Here is a 27,617-nt window from a genome sequence, read left to right as displayed (position 1 = left end):
CTTTGCCTCCATTTATTCTCAGCCCCCAAGTACTTTCAGAATAACGAACCCAGGGGCGTAGGAAGCATCCAGAGATTGGGGTTAATAAAAAGGGCAGTTGAAAATATGTATAGGTACGGTTTGATTGCCGAAGCTGGGATATGGTATTCTTCTCATGAGATGTTGACATTTTCTGAAATAAATCGAGTAGTGACTTGTTACATTTCTACCATTACGAAACTCCTGTAGTACTTTGAATAGCTGGATTTTATTGAAAGAACGATATATTCTGACTACACTAAATTTTGATCTGAAAAGTTTTGTTCGATGGAGAAATTCAGCCCTGTTGAAAACCGCCTTCAAAAGCGAACAATATTTTTAAAATAATTACGCAAAATTATGCTGCCGAATTCCGTTTTGCATGTATTTGCATAGCTTTAGAGAGCACTAGTCATCTTCATCCGGGTAGTTTAATGCACTGCGGCGCAGGCGCGAAAATCGTGACGGAGCGGGAAAAAAGGAAGGGATATTGTGATTTGGTGTAAGTTGCTGTCGTTGGATTTTTGTCTGATTTCTAGTTGTATTTACCCATCTTTTCCCCTAAATTATACCCTCAATGAGGAATAAAGATGATAAAGATAAGAAAAGGTAAGTAGTTCTTTTGTTCTTTTTGTTGTTTTACTCATCATATTAGAGCATTGATTGAATAGACGGTTGGACAGTCTGATGTCAATGGTTGATGTTGTTTAGGCGCCAAAAGAAGTTGGTTAATGTTATTTCAAACCTGGCAAAAAAACGATGGGGTGAAAGCCATGAAAATGTAGTTGTTGAGGTATACTGGTGTATATATTTATATGATTAATTTAATGACAATTTTGGTGGCTATAGGTGGGTATAGTTTATATATATGAGTTTAATACCATGTTAGTAAAGCATGGAAGATTTTTCTTAATCCCACTGAAAGTACCAGCTAGCACATCCAAGCAACATTGTTTAGTACATCCTGATAGTGTGGTTGCAACTTTAGTTCAACTCTAGTTCATATTCATTTAGGAGCAAAGTGAACAAAATGATATAAGCTTTTCATAAAGTGCATTCTATTTTAAGAAAACAAAGTGTTTAAATTCTGTACTCTAAACAGTTTACATCACCATACATGGGTCACATAATCTGTAGATTGTAGAGGTAACCAGAGGTGGATCCAGCACTAGTGCACTAATTTGCATGACACAAGAAAACTGCTCAAAATAGCCATTTTGTTTTGTAATGCAAATTAGTGCACTAGTGCTGGATCCACCCCTGGAGGTAACTGCATGAATTTAATTTTGCTGTACAATGTTGTTCAGGATGAAGAAAATGTTCCAGCTAATGTTATAGACCTGGAGGCTGATAATAATGGTGTTGATGTGTTTGATGAACCTCTATCATCTAGGAGATCAAAAAGGTATATACTTGTACTTTAAAGAATTATAAGGCCAGTAATATAGTAGGGTGGATCAATATTGCAAATACCGAATACTAATGAAAAACAATATTTAACTGTTTAGAGAAACATTCACAATCTTTGTATGTGGTTGTACCCCCTACAAAACAAAACTCTGTCCATCTGAAAGATTACATAGTTATTTACCACATAATTATTTACCACTTGTTTTTCTCCTGTGTAATTTGTACATATTATTTTTTATTTTATAGAAAGCCAGAGAAGACTTCTAAAGTAACCTCAGAGCAGCTCACAATTGATTTGTCCAACCACGAAGAAAATATTGTTAAATCTTCTTCATCAGATGATGAATTTGAAGATTCACCTGAAGAGGTGGACAATCAAATTGAAGATAAATTAAAACAGAAAGGCAACCCCAATGCAAATAATTCAAAGGAAAATAATGGTGGGTAATTTACTTTTTTGAAATGTCTATTTAACTCAATCAGGACTACACATCCTTGTGTTGAATTTATTTCGAATTGTTCTTTACACTATTCATTTTTTACACTGTTCTTTACACTATTGATTGCTGCATTATTCACAAAATTATCTATGAGTATCATGCATGGTGAAGTTTGGTACATCATTATCCATCTATGGTTGGTTTCAGAAATGCTAACAGCCAATTTCATATGTTTATAGATATGCCACCTCTCAAAGTTAAATGTACTGCTTGTAATGAAAAGGTCTTTATTAAGGGTGGAAAATTCTGCCGACATCCAGATCTCAACACTGTAATATGCAAGGTAATAAGCTGATCAACAATTTATTTATGTAGAAGGTTATGTCTAGTCAGGTCTGTGTCCCGGTCCTGTTTATTACCGGTACGAAGTTTTGTCCACGTGATTGTAAAAAATTAAATGTAAAGTTTATATTTCAGATTTTTAGTGCATGCAGTATTGTGATCAGTGGCGAAAATTCAAACAACTCAGTTGTACATAGGGTAAACTTTCCAGGGGGTTAATTTGATAGTTCATATAAGAGTGGATAGTTCATATCTATTTATAATAGATAGTTCATATCTATTTCGTTCCTGTAAAGGCTGTGAATTTAACGATATTGCTTCTCTGTGGTAATGGTTTTGTTTTAGAGGAAAATTACCCGCCCCCCGGAACACCCGATTTTTTCTCGAATATCGCAAATGCGCATGTGCCATGACGGCCATCGTGGCTTGATCAGTATTCGCAATGGAAAACGCAAGGAGCGACAGAGTGTTGCTTCTAACATTTGTGACATAAAAATCGAGTAAGCTCTCGAGATTCTACGCAATTTATAGTTTTGTATTATACATTACGAGCATTCAGTAAGGCATAGATATAATTTGGACGATATATTGATTAAACAGAGAGTTAGGAAGAAACAACGCTATATTCTGTATACGTATTTGATTCTATGAAGCTCGGATATCCTGCGCAGTACTAAAATCATTTTCAGTATTATACAGAGATGAAAAGGAACAGCACTGTTGCAATGTTATTTTGAAATTTTGAAACAATTCAGATGTTTATATTGCCGTATAACGTATCACAGAATATTTATATCACAGAACGTTATTGCCTAACGTATCACAGAATATTTACATTGTCTATTCCGGCATTATAAAACGACTGTGTATAAAGCGTTAGACCAGGCATATAACTATATTGCTTTTTATTTTATTGCGATCGATTTACAAATGTATAAATAGAAACATCGCATTATATATCATTCATATACATACACCGCAGTTGAACCGCGACCTTCGCATGAGCAACTAAAAATAGAATTCAACAATGACAATATCGCGTCGAACGTAATTTGAGTACTTTTGACTATGATTTCTCCAAGCTAGCGCTTTGGCAATAAAATTTGTACAATCTACCATATACAATTCCAACTCTTTAATTCACATCTACATTTATCACATCACAAATATTTATTAAAAATATACTTCAACCCTGCTAGAGGAAGCATGCAAATTTCGCCATATTCGTGTGCAGTGCTGTATTGAGCAATTGGAATATGACTAATAAAATTTCCGATTGATCACGTCTGATTCGGGGTTATGTTTAACCTGCTTCTTTAGATTTTGAAGTAAAAAATCTTCTATGTTGCGACAGACGTCCAGTTGCCTAGGTATCGGGAGAGCACTGACACTTTGCACTATCTTTGGATCACTAGTCCTGGTTACTTCAGTTCATATTTATTTAGAACCAAGAAGCAAACCAATGTTGTGTCAGATGTGGAGACATCTTGTCATGTTTCAAAAAATATAGCATGTGTACAATGTGTACAATAGAATATACTTCAGTTTTGATGAAACTATTCAAAGGCTCGTGTACGAATGCCTCTTCGTTATAAATTTGTAATTGCTTGAATAACAACTTTGAAATTGTCTGCATGGTCTTTGTTATTTGTACTTCTGTCTCATTTGGGTTTTTGTATCTTTAGAAATGCTACAAATTCTACAGCAGTGGCAAATTTACTAAAGATGAATATGGTGTTGAAGAGTTCTGTCGTTGGTGTGCTGATGGCGGTGAACTTATATGCTGTGACTTCTGCGAGAAAGCGTTTTGCAAGAAATGCATTAGCAGAAACGTAGGAAGAAACAAGTTAGTGAAATTGCTCAAAGCTGATGAAAGCGAAAAGTGGAGTTGTTTCTGTTGTGATCCAACGCCTATATCAGAACTTGTTGAATTGTGTGACGAAGCTATGCGTGTGCTTGATAAGAAAAAAGCTCAAACTAGCCCTTACAAAGTTACGAAAGGTAGAGGATTCATAAATGCCCCAAGCATAAGCGAGAGACGAAATATTTTGACAACCTTGTTGCCTAGAAATGCTGTAACAAGTAAGGTAGACAGTAATTCAACGAAGAAAGACTCCAAGAACTTTGACAAGGAAATTAGTCCTTCAAAGGAAACTATCAACACAAAGAAAGAGCAAAGCGACGACATGGTCGTAAAAAAGGAGTTAGAAGATGATGGAAATAAAACGATTGTTTTGACTGTCGAATCTACTAGCGAGGATGATCGGCAAGTTTCAGATCAAGATGTAAAGAATGATGAAGCAAAAACGACAGTTAAGGATGGCGAAAATGCAGAAACAGATAGCGACGGACCTCCAAAAAAAAGAGGAAACAAGAAAAAGAAACCTGATGATCATGTAGATAGCAGCTCTGGGGAAGAGCTAAGTCATTCAAAGAAGAATAATCGTGGTAATAAGGGGAAAAGAAAGTCTAAATCGGCCAGGAAGGGATTCGATAGTGATTCTGAAGACGATCCTGTGTCATTAAGCTGCAAAAAAAAGGGAAAACGTAATAGAAGGGCAAGGACATCTTCAAATGACGTTACAAATGAAGTTACAGATGAAGATGAGACCACAGAGTCTAGTGAAAGCGATACCAGTGAAGCCAGTGTTAAAAGAAAGAAGACGAGAGGCGAAAAGAGAATGAGGCAGTTGTCTCAAAGTACAGACACTGAAAGCGAAAGTGATGTGGTGAGTTCTCCAAAGAATCGATTGAAGAAGAAAAATGTAAAAGGCAAGATAAAGGGAAAATGGCGTCTAAGAGGAAAGCACAGTGACAGCAGTTGTAGTGATTTTGATTTTGAGGACGCAAGAAAAAAGAAATCTAGGAAAAAGGTGGATAAAAAGAAAAAAAGTAAAATTAAGCGCAAACGAAAGATTGATGATAACGATGATGACGAAAGTGATGAAGAAAATGTCTCTCCATCGAAAAAAGGAAGAAGGAAAATTCGAAAGATTTTAGATGATGAGAAGTTGGCTGAAGCTACTCGACATGCTCGTCAGTTGGAGGAAGAAAGAAGACAGCGACTTTTGGAGAAGACGAAGAACACAGAGTTCCAAAAACCGCAAACTTTTCATGTCAAAGAGCTAGTCTTGGAATACGAACCCGATGGGAAAACACCTCTGGTAGAAGTTCAACAGGATTTAATTGAGCATCTTAAGCCGCATCAGGTTGAAGGCGTGAAGTTTATGTATGATTGCACGGTGGAATCCGTTGAACGATGGAAGAAGAACGAGGAGGGAGGAGGATGTATTCTGGCTCATGTTATGGGACTTGGAAAGACATTACAGGTGACATATTACAAAATAAATTATTTCAATATCACGTTCATATCAGTTTAGGCGTCTTCTGGAAAGCTTTCGACATTTAGAAATGCGTAATTATGGTCATCTTGCTCGATTGCACCAGGCCAAAGAAATATACAAATTTTCACTGAAATTGAAAAAACCCTAAAATCTAAAAATAAGAAATGTAATTGACCTAATCAGTGAAGAAATTGTTTTCCCACATCATGCCGGATGTGTTCAATGGTTTAATTATATTCCAAACGAATGTCAAATCCCAAGAGTTGTGCTTAGTAATAAAGGATGTGCATAGTAAGATTGAATATATCATATTATTTACATTTATTTATTTTGTGATCTTATATACAAGTATTAAACAAATCGTTTACATATTTTCACATCTTACAATTTTAGGTGGTAACATTGGTCCATACTTTGTACCGAAGTAATCTTATCCAACTACGACGTGTATTAGTCGTCTGCCCTCTCAACACCGTGTTGAATTGGCAAGTGGAGTTTGAAAAATGGCTCAGTGTTGATGACAGATTGGATGTAAGAATATAATTATATTTTACTGCTAAAAATTTGGTTTAGAGAAATAATTTTGTTGCAAATTTTAGACCCTCTAACACCTTTTCACCTTTTTTTCGTTGTGTACAAAGAAAAACCTTTTATTTTATGAAGTAAAAACTTGATTGAATGGGTTGGCGTGTAATCCGGCCTAGCGTTTTACTAGTTTGCCGCGCAGTCTTGCCCAGGTTACGCGTCAACCCTTTCAATCAGGTTTTTGTACAGTAATTTGAGATTGATAGTTGATACACTTTCCCCTGTTGACACGAAGGATCAATAGACCTCGCCTCCGCAACATCATGATGTTATACACCAAGTCGACGTCCATATATTGCTGCGAGAACATTTACACTAAATAGGCGTAGAAATAAAACCTGAGAAATATGTTAGTTACGCTGATGGTGTATATTGCACCATTGTTGATAGTATTCCACATTTTACCGATGAATAGCGTAAATAAACCATTTCGGTGCTCATACTGCTGCAATAATTTACACCGTTTAGGTGTTTGTCAACACTGCAGTGCAATGGTTTTATTTAATTTTGATCAAACTGCCTTGCTTTCATTTTTGTTCCTTCGGAAGAGTCCACCTCCACTCTGCACAGGTCGAACAACCACACACAAAACACGAGTATAAATACGAAGACAAAGGCACTTAGTCAAAGTTGATAAATAGTTCTGTTTTGTGGATATTTATAATTAATTGTTATTAGTTATTCCAAAATGTATTGCCTGGCCTAACATGGATTCTTATATATGATATGTTGCAGTAACCTCATCTATACAACCGCAAGCACAATAGACTTTTAAGGTCTATTTTTTTATTTATCTGAACCCACGTGAAGGTTCATCGTGGATCATTCCTTTTAAGGTTTTTGTACTTAATGAAGTGAAGTCAGGCAACTGGGACCGTGCCGACATGTTGAATAACTGGATGAAACATGGTGGTATTCTAATCATGGGATATCACATGTACCGCAGCTTATCGCAATGTGCTCGAATCAAGAGTAAACATCAAAAGAAAATTTATCAAGAGAGTCTTGTTGATCCAGGTTTGTTTTAGCTAATATATTTTTGTTTTTTCGGCTATGCTAAGATATAAGGACTTGCTGTTTAAAGCTCGATTTGCGTTAGCATTGCATTTTTTGTGCTTCTTGCTTGCTCGCCCCTAATCTCTCTCTAATTTTTCTTTGAAAAAATATAAAATAATAATTAGTCAACTGTTGAAAAATTGATCGTAGGTACGGTAATTCCATAGTACTGTAGATGTGATCATCTACAAATTAACCTTCCGACTTTCAACAATCGGTGTATTTAACTCAGTGTATTTGACTAACAGGTTATTTGGCCGCTGTGCTTTTTAGCACTTACGATACTGTTGTATTCATAATGGCTATTTTGCAACCAATGCTCTTTTCACCTAAGGTCCAGAATTAGTCGTTTGTGATGAAGGCCATGTTCTTCGTAACTACAAGACTGCTCTATCCATATCTATGAATAAAATAAAAACCAAGCGAAGGATTGTCCTCACAGGAACACCACTCCAGAACAACTTAGTGGAATGTAAGTTTTAAGAAAGATAAATATTCTTTTTGCAAGTTTTTGGTTCTTGCCATTTGAGCCATATATTTGTGCGGTAAAATTGTAGTTTCCCCATTACACTTATTGAGTATACACGACATAAAAAGGTAATTTTTTTCTTGCGGTCCGAAATATACATGTAATTGCATGCATATATATGTTTCTAGATCATTGTATGGCTAGTTTTGTCAAACCAAATCTGCTGGGTACGCTGAAGGAATTTTCCAACAGTTTCATACGTCCGATTGAAAATGGCCAGTGTGCTGATTCCACTGTGGCAGATGTACAGTTGATGAAAAGAAGATGTCATGTTCTTCATAAAATGTTGGAAGGCTGCATTCAGGTAATTGTCAACAAGCAAATATGTTTGTGTGACAAAGTTTTTCAAGGATGCAGCATGCAAAGGATATTATAGAGAATGAGGGTCAAGTGGTAGAAATTGTGTAATGAAACTCGCATTAAAATTTGTGCATTCATGTGTGTACCAATGATCGCTTACTGTATCTTGATGACTGGAGTATTTTTTTCATTTTTATAATTCACGAAATTTATTCCAAAACTTGCTTACGGCAATCTCCCTTGACATTGTTTGGTCGTCCCTGAAGCGAAACCCAAAATCCTCCTTACGGCAATGGCTGTTTGATGCTCTTCTCTATAGAAAAGCTGAAACTCATCACTTCGTTCTTTGTCATTAACGAATTCTCAGTCTTAGCTGTCGATATTTTTATCTTATCAGAGAAAGGATTATTCCGAAATCCAGAGATTTCTTCCACCAAAGTTTGAATATGTAATCAAAATCAGACTGGCAGAAAAGCAACGTGAAATGTATAAGTATTACCTGGAAACATTTCTTAGTACCGAGGAAGGAGTTAAAGGAAGAGGTTTGTACTAACATCATCCAGAAACGTTTTATTAACGTCGAGGAATCCGTACAGGTAGAAAAAAGCACACTGTAGCTAGGGCTACCTTTTTACACACGTACATTCTTTAAAATATTCATTTTATCATAATTATCTAATTGCTATTACGTATTAATACATATTGTTTATTTGTAAGTGAATATTAGCTTTAGAACATAACACAAGAATTTAATATTTCAATAATAGTAAATTTATACGTGCCACGTTAATGTTCAACACTTATCGTTTTGTCTTTTCAGGTGGGTCATTGTTCGCAGACTACCAAGCATTAATGCGCATTTGGACTCATCCTTGGTCTCTAAAACTTGAAACAGAGTTCAGAAGAACTGAGAATTTTGTCGATACAGATACAGATGGTAGTTTAAAGGATTTCATTGATGATGATGAAAGTGCAATGTCCAGTGAAGAAATGTCCTGGACATCAGATAATAACAGCAGTGATAACGACAACGGTGAAGGTAAATCCCACTTTTAATTTTCGTGCTCTACACCAGCCATAATTGTGCCTCGCTAGAGGATTTGAAATATTGGTGATTCTTAAAATTTGAAATGTAAGTGATTCTCAATTATGTAGAAAGCCAGGAAAAGAAGAATCGAAAGAGCGTTTCTGAAGAGAAGGAGGAAAACAACGGTGATGAACAAACGACGCCCAGTAAAGGTAAACAAAGAGCTGAAAAACAATCAGATAGGAAAGAGACCGAGAAGAAGATTAAAATCGAGCCTAGCGGACCGTCAACTTCGAAAGATTCTCTTGTCGACAACGATGATGATGTTATAGAAGTAAAACCTCCTGTGAATGAGAAAGCTAACTCTGGTAAGAAAGTCATGGTTTCGTCAACATTACGGTCTGGTTTTGAGTTTAAAGAAGCGGCAGAAATGAATGAGGTACAGGAAGAGGAAGTAGAAATAGAACAAGAATGGTACGATCAATTTCTTACTGAAGAAGATGAAACGAATGTTGAACTCGGTAGTAAGATTGTGTTGTTGTTGGAGATTCTCGCTGATGCTGCAGCTTTAGAAGAGAAGGTAATAGTGTTCAGTCATAGCTTGATCTCTTTGGATGTAATTGAAATGGCGCTTGGCGGTGGAGAAATTGGTGGTAATACGGAAGACTGGTGTCGTGGGTGTGACTACTTCCGTATGGATGGGAGTACAACTGCACAAATGAGGAAACGATGGGCCGATATATTTAATGATGAAGAAAATAAAGAGTGAGTGTCGGTTATATATGTTTGTCTTTTTAGTTGATTTCCTGTGCTGATTCACAATGTTTTCTTTCTCAGACTTTCTAAAAATAATTTTCATAAATGGTTTAGAATAGTGGAAAACAATTATGATTTTTGGCACTTCACTCGAGGTTCAAAGGGTCTTAATTTCAAGTGGAATTATACACACTTCAAATTCAAGCCAGGAAGAGTTAATGGAGAACAGTTCATGGAGTCAACTATCGGTCCTCCGGCAGGAATGGAACCTACACAGTGGCAAGAGCACTGCACCGGCATTGCAAAAGCATTGCACCGGCATTGCAAAAGCATTGCACCGGCATTGCAAAAGCATTGCACCGGCATTGCAAAAGCATTGCACCGGCATTGCAATAGCCTGTTGGCTGTTGAGTTATCCTCAGTTTTCCATCAACTGTTCCTGACTTGAATTTGAAGTGTGTATAATTCCACTCGAGATTAAGACCCTTTGAACCTCGAGTAAAGTGCCAAAAATCATAATTGATTAACCCTTTTCTAAACCATAAGTTGCATAATCGACAACAATTTTGTAGATTGTGTTCATCAATGGTTTTGCAATCCTTTTCGATGATAATTATAATTGTCTGGGGAGGTCCAAAAAAATAAATTAGTCTTGCTTTCAAGTTACTACATGGTCGTTTGTAACATTACATTACATGCAGATTTGCCGGGTTTCGTGCACTTGGCGCTTACCCAAGTGTAAGCATGGGAGTTCTGAAAAAACGTCTTTTATGGTGCTGGTGTGAAAGTGCCTCACTGTCCAAAAAACTGTCATAGCCTTTGAATTAATGGTAATTCAATTTTTACAAATTAAGATATGGCTATTTCTCGTTTATATAGAGCTCGTTTATTTCTGATTTCAACAAAAGCCGGGGGACTTGGTATAAATATGGTTGGTGCAAGTCGTGTTATTGTGTTTGATGTATCATGGAATCCGTCTCATGACGTTCAGTCCATCTTCAGAGCCTACAGGTTTGGTCAGAACAAACCGGTCTTCGTATACAGATTTATTTCTCAGGTATAGAATAAATTATTTGCCGTAGATCATCCAACGTATATATAAATTGGATTTTCAAAAACTTCAGAATATGTAAAATCAATTTCGAATCGCGAGCATGCTGCGATGCTGCGGTGTATAGCTGAATGGGCCCCAGTGAAACCAGTCTTATATACGAACTAGCTGCTGTATACGAGATATATTTATTCTGCTCTCTTCCCTTCTATGCCTAAATATCTGTATAGAATTTGCGTTATAAATTCATTATTCAGTCACCTTTAATAGTTATTTATCTGTATTCCTATACAGGGTACTATGGAGGAAAAAATTTATGATAGACAGGTATGTGTGTAAAATTCAGTTTTGTTCTTTTTTCGCATGATTTACATCTGCCACGATGATAAATGCATTATTGTGTTGTGACACAGGTGACTAAACTATCAATGTCTCAACGTGTGGTTGATGAGCGTCAAATCCAACGTCATTTCAATGCCACTGATCTAGCAGAGCTTTACCGCTTTGAGCCAGATGTGTTAAAAAATGAAAACGAAGAAAGACCAACACCTGCAGTTCCTAAGGTAATATACGTGAACACAGTACTTACTGATAATAGTACTTGAGTTGCCATTGTTGTATGTTCGTACATGGTTAGATTCGTGGAATTTCAAGTTTTTAATTTTTTTTTAAATCGTTCCATTTAATTATAGGACGCGGTTTTGGCAGAACTAATAAATCGCCTTTATCCAAAATGGATCGTGAAGTACCACGAACATGATTCACTATTGCAAAACAGACCAGAGGAGGAGTTGACAGAAGCTGAGCGAAAGGAAGCGTGGGATCAGTGGGAACTAGAAAAACAAGGAATACTCAATCCACCGCAACTTAGAGTTGAACAAGTGCCACGTATGTTTGACTGCTTTTTACCAATTTCTTAAATTACCCGTTCATTTGATACAGTTAGCATTAATCATAAAGTATTGTTTCGTAATGTTCTATAATGCAGGATATAGCGTACGAATTCTTATGTTTTTGCCAATCACCAGCGGACGTAATCCTAGCGTTCCCTGGGATTTGGCTGTAGCAGCGGGCAGAAATTTTAGTTACAACATTGGACCAAGCACGGTCCGCAATCTGTGTTTACCAAAGTAATCTATGTTTACTTTGGTACAAAAAAAAAAGGTTTTCACCGTTTTTGTTAGTTCGGATAAAAAAACTTTCCCCTCGGTCTCAAAAAACGCCCTTCGTCCTCGAGAAAATAAATTTCCAACCGGACCTCCAAGCCGGTAAATAACATATTTCTTACATATAACCTACTTAAGGGCAAGCTCAAATATTTATCAAAATAATATGTAGACATGCACCCAGACCGATCGTAAGCATCCTTTTCTGTTCCGTGTCGGCCCCGCCCATTAATAATGATTGCATGGTCCCTTATACGAAGTTATAAAGTTCTTGTAAATAACTTTCAAAATACGCGCTTTTCTAGACTTACGATTTTATTTGAAAATTTTTAGAAATGGCGAATGGCTCGAATATAAGGCCTAATATTGTTTTTATTGACGCCACCACTCGCAATCCAAATGTCCGGCCTTCATATGTCTCCGTACCACCGCGTCCAAATGCTCCAACTTTTATTGGACAAAATTTCCAACAAATATTTTTAGAGGAACAGCGGCGGCGTTTGTTTGAAATGGATAAACGTCGAAGGGAGGAACAACAGCGTCTGGCGCGAGATTCGCTTCTCCGTTTACAACAACAGGAACAGCAACGACAGCGACTGTTGGAAGAACAGAAGCGTGTCGAAGAGGAAAAGAAACAAGTCGAACAACAGTTAAGACAACAAGCTGAAAAACGACAACGTGAACAACAACAACGTGAACAACAACAACGTGAACAACAACGGCGATTTCGTGAACAACAACAACGTGAACAACAACAACGTGAACAACAACAACGTGAACAACAACAACGTGAACAACAACAACGTGAACAACAACGTCAACGACGATTTCGTGAACAACAACAACAACAGGAAGAACAAAAGCGACGACAAGAGCAGCAACAACAGCAACAAATGGGTCAACAGTTTTTGCAACAACTGTTACGAAATCGGAATGCTTACGTTTCGCGGCAAACGCGAGCAGGCCAATCTAATCAATCCGTTTTCCAGGTTGTTGTAGATAATAATGTCAACAATAATCCTACCCGACGTTCACAGCGTTCACAGCGTTCACCTCCAAGAATCATTGAACTTCCTCCAGACGCCTAGCTGCCTAATTAAGGCATCTGCCCTGTATAGGAGTATCATCGCAGTAAAAACGTCTTTGTTAAGGATTTATTGATCAAAGGGACAATGATTGCAATGCCACACAACAAGTTGTTTCTTGTGTCTCAGTTAAAACCCATGCATTTATTGTACAATAATGCTATAGGTGGCTTTCGTAAAAAAATCTTCAAGTGAATAGACCCTTTGCATTATAGACTACTTTTTCAAAATGCAAAAATTCACCACAGCCTGAACGAGCGTACTAAAATTAGTAAAAGTATAAAAATATCTGCTAAAAGCCTTCTGAAGTTTGCAAATTTGTGTACTCAATCATGCGGAAAATGGTAACAAAAGTCAAAAGTATACAATCCATCGTAATTATCGCTGCTCTGGTTTTCTTTAACTTTCTTAGCGATAATTACGATGGATTATATACCTGGTTGCCGTGAACTCATTAACTTCAATTCGAAAAGTATACAAACTTTGCCAAGCTATGTTTTCCGCACTTTACAACATTTCGCAACCAAACTTTTATTTATTAAGATTACTAAGATTAATATTTATTTTTTATTTATTAAGATTAATATTCTCTGTACGCTCGTTTCAGCCTTGGTGATTTGATTGCATTTTAGTGCATTGATTAAATTTGTGATTCAATTTAAAAGGTAGTCTATAGTCTATAATTGAAAAGGTCTATTAGTACGGAGCTTCAAAACCATCTACAACGCTCTCAACATTATTCTGACATATTCCGTGAGGATTTGAGCTTAATAAATCTTAATATGCATTGCAAATAATTATTCTACCAAAGTTAAGTTATTTTATCTTGATGCATGTATAGATTGTAATGAAAATGGGAAGGGTTGGTTTAACATACAAATATGATGTAGCCTAGCTTTTTGTACTCTATATGGTATTATTGTTTATATATATACGGAATTGTTTTGTTTCATAAATTAACAGTACAGTTATATTTAAATAAGCGAAATATAAAGATTTCTTGAAATATAAATATTTCTTAAAACGAACAAACAGATTTTTCAATTGCACAATATTCTGTACTAGTGGCAGTACTAATGCTGGCCTTCGATAATTCCTTGATAATTTATTTATTTGCTCTGCGAGCAGGCTAGCCAGGCACGTTTTTGTGGTTAAACTCAATGTGTCAGTTTTTTTCTACACTTGTTTTTTAAAATGGGTAAGGAAATTAAATCCATATTCCCCAACGAAGAAAAACTGGATGCGAGATTGGCTGGTTCGTCTGGCTTAACTCCTGAGCGTGGAGTGCTGGTTCGTCTGGCTAAACTCCTTAGTGGCTGATATCATGGATAATAAAATCACTATGGATAATAAAATTAACTATCCATGCTGATATTTATACAGTTTGAAGTCTTGCACCGCTGGAACTACTATTGAATTCACCATCATCGCAGGAACTACTATTGAATTCTCCATCACCGTTTTATACAACTGGTCTCTGAGCTATATATTGGAATTTAAATCTGTAGTTATGCATGCGCATCAGCCAATCAATTTGAATACCAAAATATAATAAAATATGGCGGAAAGTGGAGGAGGAAAAGAATCTCCACTGATGTCAGTTAATTCATCAACAGAGATTGATATTGAGGGTGATATAACCGTTCCTGGAGCTCCGGATAGTGATGATGAACCAAGTACTTTAGATGAACCAATTTCAGAGACTCTAGTAAGATATATGCCAATTTCTCCCCTATATTTGATATTTCCAGTTTTTCATATAGCTGATGTGAGAACATTACTGCATGTCAACGTGGATAGCATAATTTAGCATATATTTTATTTGCTTGCAGTTCTGAACGTATAGTTCACTGTATTTTTGCTTTGTGTAATCGAAGATTTTCCCTAGTATTTACCTATGATATTCATTGATCTAGAAAAGACGTCACAAACTCACAACAGTTTTCGTGATTTATCTAAACTAAAGTCTCAATATAAAATATTCATTCTCTTTTTATATGCACTTTGGGCCTGTGGTAGTCCGAAGTGACTGTTCACTACGTAAATAATATAAATTGTATTTATTTATTTAGCAACTCCCTAAGATATAAACTTCACAACATTTAATAGTAATAACTATAAAATGGTCAGGAGAGTTGTTTACTGCATGTGTACCTGGCAAAGGTCACAACATTGGGGAACTTTCTTGAACCAATAAATAAGAGGGTTTTTAAAGAAATTGCCATGCTGCTGATCATGTAGTATCACAAAAGAAATTAATTTAATTGTAATCATTGCAAATTTGCAAAGCAGGACAAAATGATTAGGCTGGCTACACCACTGTAGTATACCATGTTATTATTATAAATATATGGGGATTCGAGAATTACCAAGTTTTAATCTAGGTTATATTGAACAACAGGAAATTTTAGATCGATTGCAAAAACACTTTCCAGTGGATAGTGCTTTCTGGCTTTTGAACAACTCACCCCGGTTTAACTCCTGTCACCATTGCTTCTTTTTTGAGTTCTATTATGGGCTCTTTCAACATATTTCACTGTTACAGTCTACATTGGTCTATTTTTAGAAAAGGGATGCAAAGGCTGTTGGGAGGAAATTTTTCCATGTTCTGTGGCCAAGAGAAACAAAGACATTGTTAAGAGAATGTAATAGATTTTATATATGCACCATATGCTAGCTAGAATAAATAATTAAAGGATAATTATAATGTGTTACTGCAGATGACAATTATGCACTGTAAAATCAATGACAAAGTAGGATGTTCTAGAGCTTAATTGCCAAAACATTTTTTGGAAAGTTAAAATTTTCTCACCCATGCATTGCTAAGAATTTTATAGTAATATTTCTATGCCAATGATTTTACATCATGGACATTCTATAAAAAAATTCTATAATTTATTTTAGGGGATCTATGGGGACCTCTTGTGCTGTGTATCTTTTTAGCTGTGTATGTATCCACCTCTAGAGTGATGTGTCTGAGAAATTGAACTAAAAATAGTTGGAAGACTAATTCTTCATCTATATATACCTTTGGTTCACGAAAACAAAATCTGACCTCCAACATGCATATTTCAAATTTGGCAATGTTTTTACATTACATAAAGGATAAACTGTGATTGCATATTTTTATTCATCAGTATACTTGGTACACTAATCACACTACAACTTTTTTCCACTGTAACAATTATCAATACAGGCTGTATTTGAATCCAAAGGTATCCAAAGGTACATTTTATTTAAGGCAATAAAATAAACACTGAAATCAGTTAAAATTTGTTCTAGGATGCTGCAAGGTTCTCACAGTTTGATAGTTGGTGAAGCAGCAGGTGGGCCAGAGTTTGCTGAAGTTTTTGTAATTGTTTGGATTGGAGCCTCTTTAGTCACACTTAATTCGAAACTCCTGGGAGGAACATTGTAAGTAGTCTACATGTGACTACTCTATACAGATATGTGCCAAACTCCAGTCATAACAACAATACAGTTGCAATACAGTTGCAATACAGTTCTTCATTTTTGCAAAATAATGAAAACAAATGTTGTACTCCTGGTCACTGCTAAAGCTTCTAAATACAGTATGCCGGACAGAGCACTCCTTACTCAAGACATCTTCCCATGTATTTCATTAACGAGTGTGTTTTTTCTGCAATTACGGAATAAAATGTAGCTACTGTGAGTGTTTAAAGATTTCAAAAACCGATCGTCCGCAAACCGATCAGAAGTATGCCTTGTCCGCAAACTACGTTACGTCATAACGCTAACCTTTTATAAAGGTCTATGCTAATTTTCCTATAATTTTAGATCATTTTTCCAAAGTGTATGTGTACTTGGTTACTGCGTTTTACCTCTTGATGTGGCACTGTTGATATGTCGACTAATACTGCTTGCAGAAAAAACGACAATACTATTTGTTGTTCGATTTGCGATCGTTATCTTGGCATTTGCATGGTCAACTTTTGGTAAGCGTTAATAGAACCATTGTAATCTTGAACATTAATGTTTGGTTGCTCAAAACAGTCATTTTGTGATATTTAACCTAAAATAAGTTTTCAGTGTTGTGGGTGCAGTGACACATTGAAAGAGATCCAAACATTACCAACGAAATTTAGTGAATTATATATTGCCATCTATCATCTATCGACACAGACCAGAGGCGATACGGCAACGCGACGCGAATTTTCAGTTTTCAGAAGCATATAAATTAAATTTTGGAAGTAAAACTTGGAGTCTATGGCCACCAGAGTAGTCGAAATGTATTATCGTTAAATAATCAACAATAATTTAATGAAAGGTTAAACTTTATTTGCTGGAAAATCTGCCAAATCGCGTCCTGTCTGTGTAACCCTCCCCCCCCCCCCCTCCCCCCCTGTTTCTTTTATATTCCCTAGTGGTATAGCCTACTACCTATATACAGTAAAGTACTACCTATATACAGTAAAGTTTCTATATATACTATATTTATATTATCTCTGTATGTATAAGTATTACATTTACTTTTCACAATGTTTCCAGCATCTGTGAAGTTCCTGGGTGATAGTCAACCATCACATCGGAAGTTGTTAGCTGTTTATCCAATATTTTTGTTTTATTTTGTGATTAGTTGGTTAGTCATTTCACATTCAAGTTAAACAGTCCATGCATATATATAAGTCAACATCATTAGATTACCACGACTTATAATTACCATGTAGTTAAGTGGTCTATACAATCACGAAGAGAGTCTTGGAAGATATGTCTAGTTAGCCGTAGTAGAAAGACGTCCTTTCAGAGGAGGGATCTAATCAATATCTTCCCAATATCATAATCAAATAGTTAAATAGTGTAAATTTGCTTTAGTAATAATCAATAAACCCTGAACACAAAGAGCCAAGAGACACTTACTGTTGGTGGCTTTTAAACAATCGACATCTCTGCAATGTGTTCGTGCTTATTTGCAAATATCATTGTAAACTTTCTTCCACATATTAGCTCTAATTATTTCGTCCCTTAGACCAACTTTCTTAGAACTTGTACTTGACGATTCTCTCGCCGGTTCTTCGACTTTGGACCATAACTGCAACTTCTGTATGCACAACTGTGATACGTGTTCAGGTCCTTGTACTAGCATTCGAATTTTCTCAATAAAATGTTGATATCGTAATCCATATTTCGTCCCGTCATCATCCTGAAGAGCAACGGACCTGGTAATAAAATGATTGTCGGCTCATTAACCATGGGAACCATGAAAAGCCAATAATTACATTAATAGCCTGTAAGAGTTGTAATACCATGTATAAAAATGAATTATTAATTACTGATTAAACTTGATTACAATTCACTGATTAAACTAACTTACCTCAAACCAAGCAAAGTATTACCATACGAGTGCAAGAAACACAGATAACTTTCATAAAACGATGGATATATCGCCGACATTTCGTAAATTACATTTGATGGACAAGACCAAATATGTTGATAAAACTCTGATCCACTATTGTCTGAACGTTCTATGGTAAGAAATAGCCTGAACCATTATCTTTTGCTTGTCTTGGTAAGGCTGTGAAATACTATACCCTCTCTGAATTAAGTCAGGGTAGCCAAGTTGTTCATCACGTTGCAATTATGTCTTGAGGACTAACATTAATCATCCACGGCTTCCACGGTTTTTAATTTTAGTGCCACTGTCACAGAGGGTGACACGATAATATAATGTGTGTTTCGGATAAAAGTAATTTCGGGGGCAGGGACTTGCAATTGCAGGGACACAATTGCAATTAAAAAGCCAATACTGCATTGCAAAGGCAAAAAGAAAAAGTAGCTACCATAATCAGATTAGAGGGTTTAATCAAGACTTACCTACAACCCAATGAAGTATGTGATTTCTCGTTTGATCTAAAATACCCTGATCATCGTCGCTAAGAATGTTGTATGGTATTTTTCCTTTCATAAGCAAAACCAACATCCTTAATATAGTTTCCATTCCTTCCTTACTAGATGCTAATGATTTCAAACGATCATTGATCAGACGATCTATGGCTAGAAATATGTAATGTATATTTATATATGTAGCTATAATATATATATATATATATAATATTATATATATATATATATATATATATATATATATATATATATATATATATAATATATGTCATTATAAACGGCCGGTTGTAGGAAGGTGGGTAGCTTTTTTTAGCTTTTTTCAAAAATCCAACCCGCGTACAACCCGTCCCAATATTACAATGACTATAGCTACTAAATTTTTTATCCAGCAAATTATGTGAGACCGGTGAAACAAACCTTTTGGATTCATTTTTTCAACTAAACTTCTTATATTTTTCCACAATAATTTGGAGCAACCATCCAAACAAATTTCTTCTGTTCCTCGTGTCCCGTTTGAGATATCCTTTTTTAGTTTAACGGACAGTTCGTCTTTTATACTTGACAATATAAGAAATGTTCCTTTACTGCAATTGATAGAATACGTATTGGAGATTATTTTTTCCAAATCTTCATTGTCTTCATTTGATGTGGCACGAAAATCCACGTGATAGAAATCAAGAACATAAGAAAACTGTAGTGATGACAAATGAGGATTGCATAGCAGAGTCTGTCGTAGTTTTTCTGTTGCATTTTGCAAGTCATTGAAGGTGAATGGCATAGTTTTTTGATATGATCTTTGCATGTCTTTGATATAATTTGAAAGGACTTGCCCAAGGGATGGCTTATTTTTCAATTTCTTATATACCTAAACCAATATAAAAATACTATTTAATATCTTCTAATTGGAACGTGGCCCCAGAAGAAAAAAGATTGATTCAGCAGGAAGGAAAAGGGGAAGGTAAGAGGATGTTATTTGGAAGAGAAGAAAAAAGAATGAGGAAAGATCACAAAGTGAAAAAAAGGAAACAATTAAATCAACACAGTGAAATCAAACTAATACAGTGAAATCAAACAAACTGAGTCAATGCAAGGGGCACATATAATAAAAAGATGGACTGGTGAACTATCAATTTTGTTGGACGTTTTATGAATATGCAAACTACTACAGCTATATAAAAGCATATCAAGCTATAGAACCTAGTTCCACCATAAACATATGCCATTGGTGTTTAGCCATTGTTGTTCAGCCATTGGCATAGGGTTGATACAACAGATATCACCTCTAAAATGCAAATATTCATCCCATATATGTCTACAATCGATGACAGACATGTCAATAAAATTGCAATAAAAAAATCACAACTTGATTGGTTGTTAAAATTTGAATTATCAAGGTTTGCGACTTTGTTTGTACGAATGCAATTGAATTTCCATAACCAGACCATCTTGGTAAAATCTGTAATAGCTGTGAAAATCATTATTTATATTATTATACTACTTTTAATTTTTTATACCTCTTCAGCATATAGTGCCCAATGGTAAATTCTCTTAAAATTAGATTCATCCCAGTGTATGACTGATTCACTCTTTCCTGTCTGCAGGATTTCCAAAAATGTTTTGATGTTCTTCTTTACTTCATCCATATTCTATTTACCACAATTGTATTTTAAAATTCTTCTTCACCTACACACCACACCTCATTCCACAAATCATTCCACACCTCTAGTTCCTCTAGTTCCACTCGTACGCGTGGCGGCGTGGGGCCCGCGCGAGTCATTCGTGACAGTGAGTGAACTGAAAACATGTAAAAACCAGTCGTAAAAACATAAAGTTCAAAATTCAAAAGAAATCGAAATGCATCGAATACAAGTAGGTGATAATTCTTAACTAATGCAAAACAAGGCGGGGGAGAAAGATTGTTTTTACTAGTGGGAATTGATATGTAATATTTTCCTTTGGCAATGAATATTAAAGTTTTTCGAGTGCTTGTGAAAGTTTTGAAGATTGGTGCTTCGTATGCTTATCCTTCTTGCTCAATATGTCACAAGAAAGTTCGCAAAGTAAATGATCAAAAAGAGAGGTAAACATTATTATTAGTACCGAATTTTTGTGGTTTGTAGTACTCTCACAGTAACCAAACATTTTGCATTGATTGGGTGCTGAGTAATCAGCGGGAATTTCAAATGGACAAAATATGTTATATAACCACTGATATATTAAATGCAATATTAATACTGTATCAGCTTAGGCAACCCAACAAACAATGTAAATTAGTAAACAACAACCTAAAGAATCAACATTGTTTGCTCAGCTGCCTATAGTATCAGCAACATTTGTACAACAGCTGGTTAATTTCATTTGGGTTCAATTAAAAGACACACCAACATACAAACAGTACATGTTCAGTGTCAAGCATTTCAAATACTGACAAGAGAAAACTGTAAGAATAAATCTGTTGACAAATCCACTATAGCTGATCAACTGTAATAATGTAAATTATGTAAATTATCTATACCTGGTAAGCAATCATAACCAAAGGCTGAACTTCACATGTTCTTTAAACAAGAAACATTTAAAGTACAGGAATTAACAGCTTTTAACCATCATCTCTCACCAGCCAAACACTATGAATTCATTCATGATTCCTTTAGGTTATGGTGCTCATTCTGTTTGAAATTTTATTCACAAAAGACTGTTCAATATCGATATCATGTAAATTTGACAGTGTCAGATGGTAGTGGAATTACAAGGGTCACAGTGTTTGGCAAGAGCTTAGAGGCTTTCTTTGGTTTACCAGCCACAGAATTTTGCAGGTATATAGTTTTTGTGCAAGTGCCATATTTATATTATTATTACCTTATATTATTTTTTTCTCCATTTTGTCTTTTTCTGACTTCCATAATTTATTCACCAAATAGTAAAATCATTTCAAAGTAGGCTTTTGTTGAAAATTAGATACTTGGCAAACTGTGGGGAAAAGAATTTTCTTCAAGGACTCAGTTTAGATAGGATGGTTCATTTTGCAATGGAGAGATGTTTTGTAGGAGAGAATGTTCATCTGGCTTTCCATCTTACTGGCAACAAAAACAGTGCTCATAATTTACAAACCAATGTGCTGCCAGCAATGAAAGCATCAAATTTAAGTACTTACAGCAAAATACCAGAATTACTGGCTAATGGGATATGTAGAATTCAGAATGAGATAATGCATAAATCTGTAGCTGGTGTTTTTAAGGAATATGTTGCCCATTTTGAAGAGAATGTTGAAGCAGACAGTTTTAAAATAACAAACAATAACACAACTGAAAATTGTGTAAATTCAATTGCAAGTAGAGAAAACATAAATTCATTCAATGAAAAAGATTGCGACATAGATGATGTTGTATCACCACGCCGGCTTCTTGTTGCGAACAGTAATGTCAATAAATTTATGTTATCAATGATGTCCAGTGGTAATGATTCCAACATCAAAACAGAAGATTCTTTTGTCCCTAAGTTTAAAAGCCTCCAGCGTTCTACATGCTGTGAACACAATCAAGTTTCTGATGTGGAGAGCAACACATGCAAAATAGTCAAATCAGTTAGTAGAATTCAGAGAGGTCATGAAAATGTATCTATAACTGATTTGCAACAATCTCTTTGCTATGACTCATCAAATGAAGATGACCCATATGTCCTGACAATTATCAAAGAGGACAAACCCAACTCTGATTTTTTAACCACTGAAGATGCAAAGCTTTCCAAAAGCTTATCAGAAGAAAATCTTAATCCGGTACATGGTTCTACTAATACTGGAGAGCATTGTACAATGTCAGGTATTCAGTCAGGTGTACTTATAGCTGATGATATACCACTGGATGGAATTTCCAGCGAAAAAAATTGTGCTGTGACATGTCATTTGCCACAAGACCAATGTGTGGATGGTAATAACAACAGTGCTAATAATGAATTTGACATGATGTTTGATTCACTGACTTCAGAGGACTTAGATATTTTTCTAACACAGGTCAATCCTACTTTGCAATCAGAAAAATCAGATCATGATGAGAAAAAACACTGTCTAGGAGATGCAGTAGAATCTAATTCCTCGTCTAGTTCCGATGCAGTTCATTTGGATCATGACCGTAGAACATGTTTTACAAGTACACCGAGCTTAGACATTTATCACGAAACCTCTCATTTAGAATCCGTTATTAACTGTGGGTATTCCCCGATTGATTCTCATTCTATCACAACTCCACTTGAAAGAACATTTTGTGATAACAAAAACGATAAGTTCCCAGGAGATGGTGAGATTGAACGTGACATGTTTACACCTCCAGGAAGACCACAGCCGGGAACATCCGAGTGTGTTTCTAACTGTTTATGTCTGAGAACTAAATGTAAGAAATCTTCATGTAAAAAACCATTTAAAGGAAAACTAAAAAACAGAAACCTGTCGAGAGGTGTAACAAGCAGCAAGAAATCAACATGGTGTTCAGAGCATACTCGAATGAGGATTTCAATGAGTGTTTCATCGAAGAGAGATCAGGTTGTGTTAAAACCAGTGAATGTGTCTTCTGAGGTCTCATCTCCTTATGTTCCACCGACGCGACGTCGAACGTTTCTTGAAAAGAGCTCTGAAAGGTCTTTGCTGTTGTTTGAAGATGAAAGGAATGTCGATGAATCTGAAAATGATGCCCCCGTGACGCCCGAGTGCTCAGAATCCCAGGTTCGTGCAAAAGATCCCAATTCTTGCCTAATCAACAGAGACAGAGATCGTTCAGAGGACAATATGATTGATGAATATCATTCTTTTGTAACTTCACCCTTACTTTTTTCTCCGTAGTCGACTTTCTCTTAATTGAATTGAATGTAATGAGGACACCGTATTTGGGTGTTTTTCTATGCATAGTCTTAGAGCCGGTAAACGTGCCTCTCAGATCATCTCTTAGAATACAGAACTTTTATCAATAATAATTTGTCGTCTTTGTCTTTGGGCTTTGCACGCAAGAATAGAATATGATTAATGTCGAATTACGTTCGACTGTATTTCCAAAAAAAAACTAGACTTTTTGCAGTAGATTTTAACTTCTTTCAGGCAAACGCATTTTGAACTTTTCTTGCATTAAATTGCGTTTGGCTATGACTATGTGCGCAAATTAATTCATGCATACACTGTATCCGGAGCCTCACATTTTACAACAACTTGTTGGGTACGCAAGTTTTTCACTATTATTGTTTATGCAGTTATTGGTGTTGGTTTTGATGGTAATAGTTTGTACGTCCTTGGATAAAGCAACAGGTCTTTCTTCGTCATCCGTGTTCTTGAGTCTTTGACTCAGTTCCATCGCGATGCTGTCAAACAGAATATCAACGTTTTCATCATCTTTAGCTGACGTTTCCATGGTAACAATATCACATGCAGAACCAATCTCCTTTGCCATATTGCAATCAACTTCGCGTTTATCATTCAAGTCTTTTTTATTTCCCACTAGCAACTTGATTGCATCTTTTTTACAATATCTATGAACATCGTCCAACCACGATGGTAGATTTTCAAAAGACCGCTTATTTGTGATGTCATAGACGATGACGACTGCATGAGCGTTATTATAGTAACTATGAGTAAGTGATCGAAACCTCTCTTGGCCGGCGGTATCCCATAATTGGAGCTGCAATAGTAAATAAATAAATAAAAGATATAAGAAGTTTTAAAAATACAAACTTTATGACTTTCGAAGTTAAGATGTCGTCCAAAATATAGGTTCTGTCAATCAGTTGATTTTTTTTCTTTCGCTTCCTGACATTTGTTCCTTATTCTCACGAGAAAATAATAAGAATGAAAGAGATGCACAGTCTGACAGCCACAGTTGTGGATTATGTATTACATATAGTGAAGAATTTCTAAACCATATTAGAATTTTTCAAAATTTCGTTTCATAGTGAAATTTTGTATCTTATAGTAAGCATGTAGCAATCATCATATTCTGGTTTCAGTATCGCAGAAAGACCCTGTTTTGCATGCAGTCAACATTAACATTTCGCCTAAAAAGTATAAATCATGTGTCTCTCTCAGTGATGTTATCAAGCAATTATTTATATACTTTTTACGTACACGCTGTCCTGCATTTTAGAGGCTAAAGCCAAAAGGTCATGCGAACAAAAACACTGAGCAGCTTCCGGGATTTTAAGGTTAGGCAAAAATCAACGCAAAGTTAACAAACAACGTCGATGTATATAATGAATAATGCACTTACATTTTATTAATATTATGTTAAAGAAATTATAACATTTGTATATATATTTATATATATATATCTATATATAGAGTCTCAACGAAATACCTTAATTACTTCATCGTTAATGTCGACATTTTTCATCATAAAATCAACTCCTATTGTAGCTCCTGGGTTACCGATGAATAATCCTTTAGCATAACGTCGAAGCAAACAGGTCTTGCCAACAGATGCGTCGCCTATCAGAACCACCTTAAAAAGATATTTGTATTTGCTATCATCATCCATTGTTCGAACTGAACTTGGTTGTAGCGTGAGAAAGCGTTATTCGACTTCTTGCCTTGTGTTATCACTATGATTAGTGTCTTTGGGATGTTTATACAGACTGTAGTGAATATCCGCCCTTCAAAATAGTTTCCGCTTTTTATGACGCGTATACTCACCTTGTCTTGATGTCATTGTCATGACGAAACAAAACAAAACAACTGATGAGGCTCAATACTTCCTATTGATTCATAAACTCTTTTTAGCTATATATTGCCGCATGGTCGTTCAAGCCTTCCTGCATGTATATAGTGTTGTGTAGGAATGACAGCTGTTTGCCTCTGTTTGAGGCAAACAATATAATATTTCATGCAGTCTTAGATTTAGAGATAGATTTATAATATCTAGTCTAATAAATTAAGTAGTTGTTATTTATTTTTAGTTATAAAACAAGTAGTTGATATTTTTAAGTTGTATATGTAATTGTTGTTGAAAAACTTGTAACGTTTAATAATCTTTTAATATACAGTAGTCGTTAAAATGTTTTTGTATACATGATCATGTAATTCAGCCCTTTGGCTGCTATAGGTGATTTTAATGAACGGATTATCTATCTATCTATACCATTATTTTGTAAAGTTTTCCCCGACTACGGCTCTTTTTTACAGACTTAGAGAGTAAGAGTAAAACTACAGAGTAAGATTTAGAGAGTTTTGTTTATCGATTACTTTTACAGACGTATAAATATAGTTTTGTGGAATTGTGGTACGTAAGACAAATTAGAAATGGGAACCGAGAACCAAATATACCTTGCACGTGTAGTATAATTATATATAGCATTGCGGTGTTCTATTAACTTTACGAATAGCCGAATTAAAAGAGATTTGATTATCAGTAAAAAACCTACATGATAGTATAATCTGCTCTAAAAAGTATATATCCTAATTATTATGATTTCTATACTGTGCTTATCCATTGGAATGATGTAGCTAAAACGGTTGGTCGGCCACGGGCCGCGTAGATATTAAAAACTCTGCAAGACTGCTATTATTTGCAATATAAAAGGTGAAGAAAACAATAAATGGGAAAGTTCTGCGTAGCGAAAAACTTGTTTGCTCACGCTTTTTAAATTTAAATTTTACGCGTTTTACAGCTCAGAAAGTTTAGATTTTTTTATTGTATAATGTGAAATTATAAATTGATTTAAAAAAAGTATTTATATACATTAGTTTCTCCAAAAAGGCATTTTTCATCACAAAGGAGGGCACTTTTGAGAGGGGGGCACGTGCCGTACTGTGATTGGTTAACAGTGTCAGCGCGACGAGCCAGGTCTTGTCCCCATTGGCACAACCATTGGCATTGGCATTCACCGGTATCACTTTCCGATGGTCGTGTAACTCGTGTTAGCTCTTTGCCTTGTCAAGAATAAACTCATTTGCGACTGTTAGCTGATACACTTGAGGTTTAAAATATAGCTATAGCCATTACTATAGAGAAATATACTGTATTAACGTCAGGTAAGTGTGTTGATCAGATCAGTAACTATATAAATAATTATAGCAAATACCGGCGGCTATGTTTAGCCTGGCTGTTCATGCAAGTGCTCTGATGACTTTTAACTAACGCTCTGCAACTACGTACTATTAGCAAAATATGACAAAAAGAAATAGTCAGTTGAATGGTCTTTTGGTTTCTTATCCACGCGTCTTTTCGTTCGCTAAAAACTGGGTTTAACACCCATGCCAAAAATTATCGTTCTCTGAGTGTCCGCCTGGCTGATACCACGTCGTAGCAGTTTGGTAATTGAAATTAGAAATTTAAAAATCTCTATTTGACTACATTCAGTAACTTGTCTTACTTCCAGAAGTTGAAGGAGTAAGCAATATTACTGTGAAAAAGCAGCTTGCCACATTGTTTGACACAGTCAGATGTGATCATGATCAATGACAATGTCGCGGCTATATTAAATTTCGCTGGCTTGACTGAAATAGCATTTTAGCTGTTTAAAAGCAAACTATCTTCCTTTTCAATGTAGGACGTTGTTTTTGTTTCATTGAATAAAATATTTTTAATGCTGATTTTTGTACGCAGTGTGTATTTATATATTTCTTGCGAAGTACCAAGCCGAAGTCATCGTTTAATTAAACATGACCGCGTGTTTTCT

At 35.5% G+C, this 27,617-nt stretch overlaps 5 protein-coding genes across 5 annotated transcripts; 3 read left to right on the top strand and 2 right to left on the bottom strand.

The window, feature by feature from the left end:
* Positions 1-465: 465 nt before the first annotated feature.
* Positions 466-14,091, top strand: LOC114525237 (transcriptional regulator ATRX homolog). The gene is made up of 18 exons (XM_028546465.1): positions 466-627; positions 730-811; positions 1,326-1,423; positions 1,675-1,868; positions 2,108-2,211; positions 3,896-5,539; positions 5,948-6,085; positions 6,976-7,156; positions 7,530-7,667; positions 7,853-8,028; positions 8,422-8,566; positions 8,845-9,063; positions 9,180-9,816; positions 10,687-10,864; positions 11,153-11,185; positions 11,272-11,421; positions 11,551-11,746; positions 12,358-14,091. Exons 1-18 carry the CDS (start codon positions 596-598, stop codon positions 13,110-13,112), a joined length of 5,100 nt encoding a protein of 1,699 aa, XP_028402266.1. The 5' UTR covers positions 466-595; the 3' UTR covers positions 13,113-14,091.
* Positions 14,092-14,659: 568 nt separating this feature from the next.
* On the top strand, positions 14,660-17,969 carry LOC114529054 (protein YIPF6-like). The gene is made up of 6 exons (XM_028550782.1): positions 14,660-14,817; positions 15,676-15,754; positions 16,014-16,056; positions 16,392-16,523; positions 16,908-17,065; positions 17,619-17,969. The coding sequence occupies exons 1-6, from the start codon at positions 14,668-14,670 to the stop codon at positions 17,732-17,734; spliced, it is 678 nt and encodes a 225-aa protein (XP_028406583.1). The 5' UTR covers positions 14,660-14,667; the 3' UTR covers positions 17,735-17,969.
* A 42-nt stretch (positions 17,970-18,011) lies between these two features.
* On the bottom strand, positions 18,012-20,697 carry LOC114529043. Its single transcript, XM_028550771.1, has 5 exons — positions 20,486-20,697; positions 19,389-19,836; positions 18,942-19,121; positions 18,442-18,592; positions 18,012-18,286 (listed from the first exon to the last, which is right to left on the bottom strand). The coding sequence occupies exons 1-5, from the start codon at positions 20,612-20,614 to the stop codon at positions 18,034-18,036; spliced, it is 1,161 nt and encodes a 386-aa protein (XP_028406572.1). The 5' UTR covers positions 20,615-20,697; the 3' UTR covers positions 18,012-18,033.
* Positions 20,698-20,881: 184 nt separating this feature from the next.
* Positions 20,882-23,815, top strand: LOC114528939 (DNA damage-induced apoptosis suppressor protein-like). The gene is made up of 3 exons (XM_028550651.1): positions 20,882-21,051; positions 21,623-21,784; positions 21,927-23,815. Exons 1-3 carry the CDS (start codon positions 20,933-20,935, stop codon positions 23,797-23,799), a joined length of 2,154 nt encoding a protein of 717 aa, XP_028406452.1. The 5' UTR covers positions 20,882-20,932; the 3' UTR covers positions 23,800-23,815.
* A 230-nt stretch (positions 23,816-24,045) lies between these two features.
* On the bottom strand, positions 24,046-25,569 carry LOC114528949 (ras-related protein Rab-30-like). The gene is made up of 2 exons (XM_028550661.1): positions 25,298-25,569; positions 24,046-24,625 (listed from the first exon to the last, which is right to left on the bottom strand). Exons 1-2 carry the CDS (start codon positions 25,475-25,477, stop codon positions 24,143-24,145), a joined length of 663 nt encoding a protein of 220 aa, XP_028406462.1. The 5' UTR covers positions 25,478-25,569; the 3' UTR covers positions 24,046-24,142.
* Positions 25,570-27,617: the final 2,048 nt, after the last annotated feature.

The sequence above is a fragment of the Dendronephthya gigantea genome, unplaced genomic scaffold (assembly GCF_004324835.1).
Source record: "Dendronephthya gigantea isolate DGI-Jeju-01 unplaced genomic scaffold, DenGig_1.0 000001F, whole genome shotgun sequence".
Lineage (NCBI taxonomy): Eukaryota > Metazoa > Cnidaria > Anthozoa > Malacalcyonacea > Nephtheidae > Dendronephthya > Dendronephthya gigantea.
The sequence above is the reverse complement of the archived record's forward strand: the minus strand, read 5'-3'. Positions and strand labels throughout refer to the sequence as shown.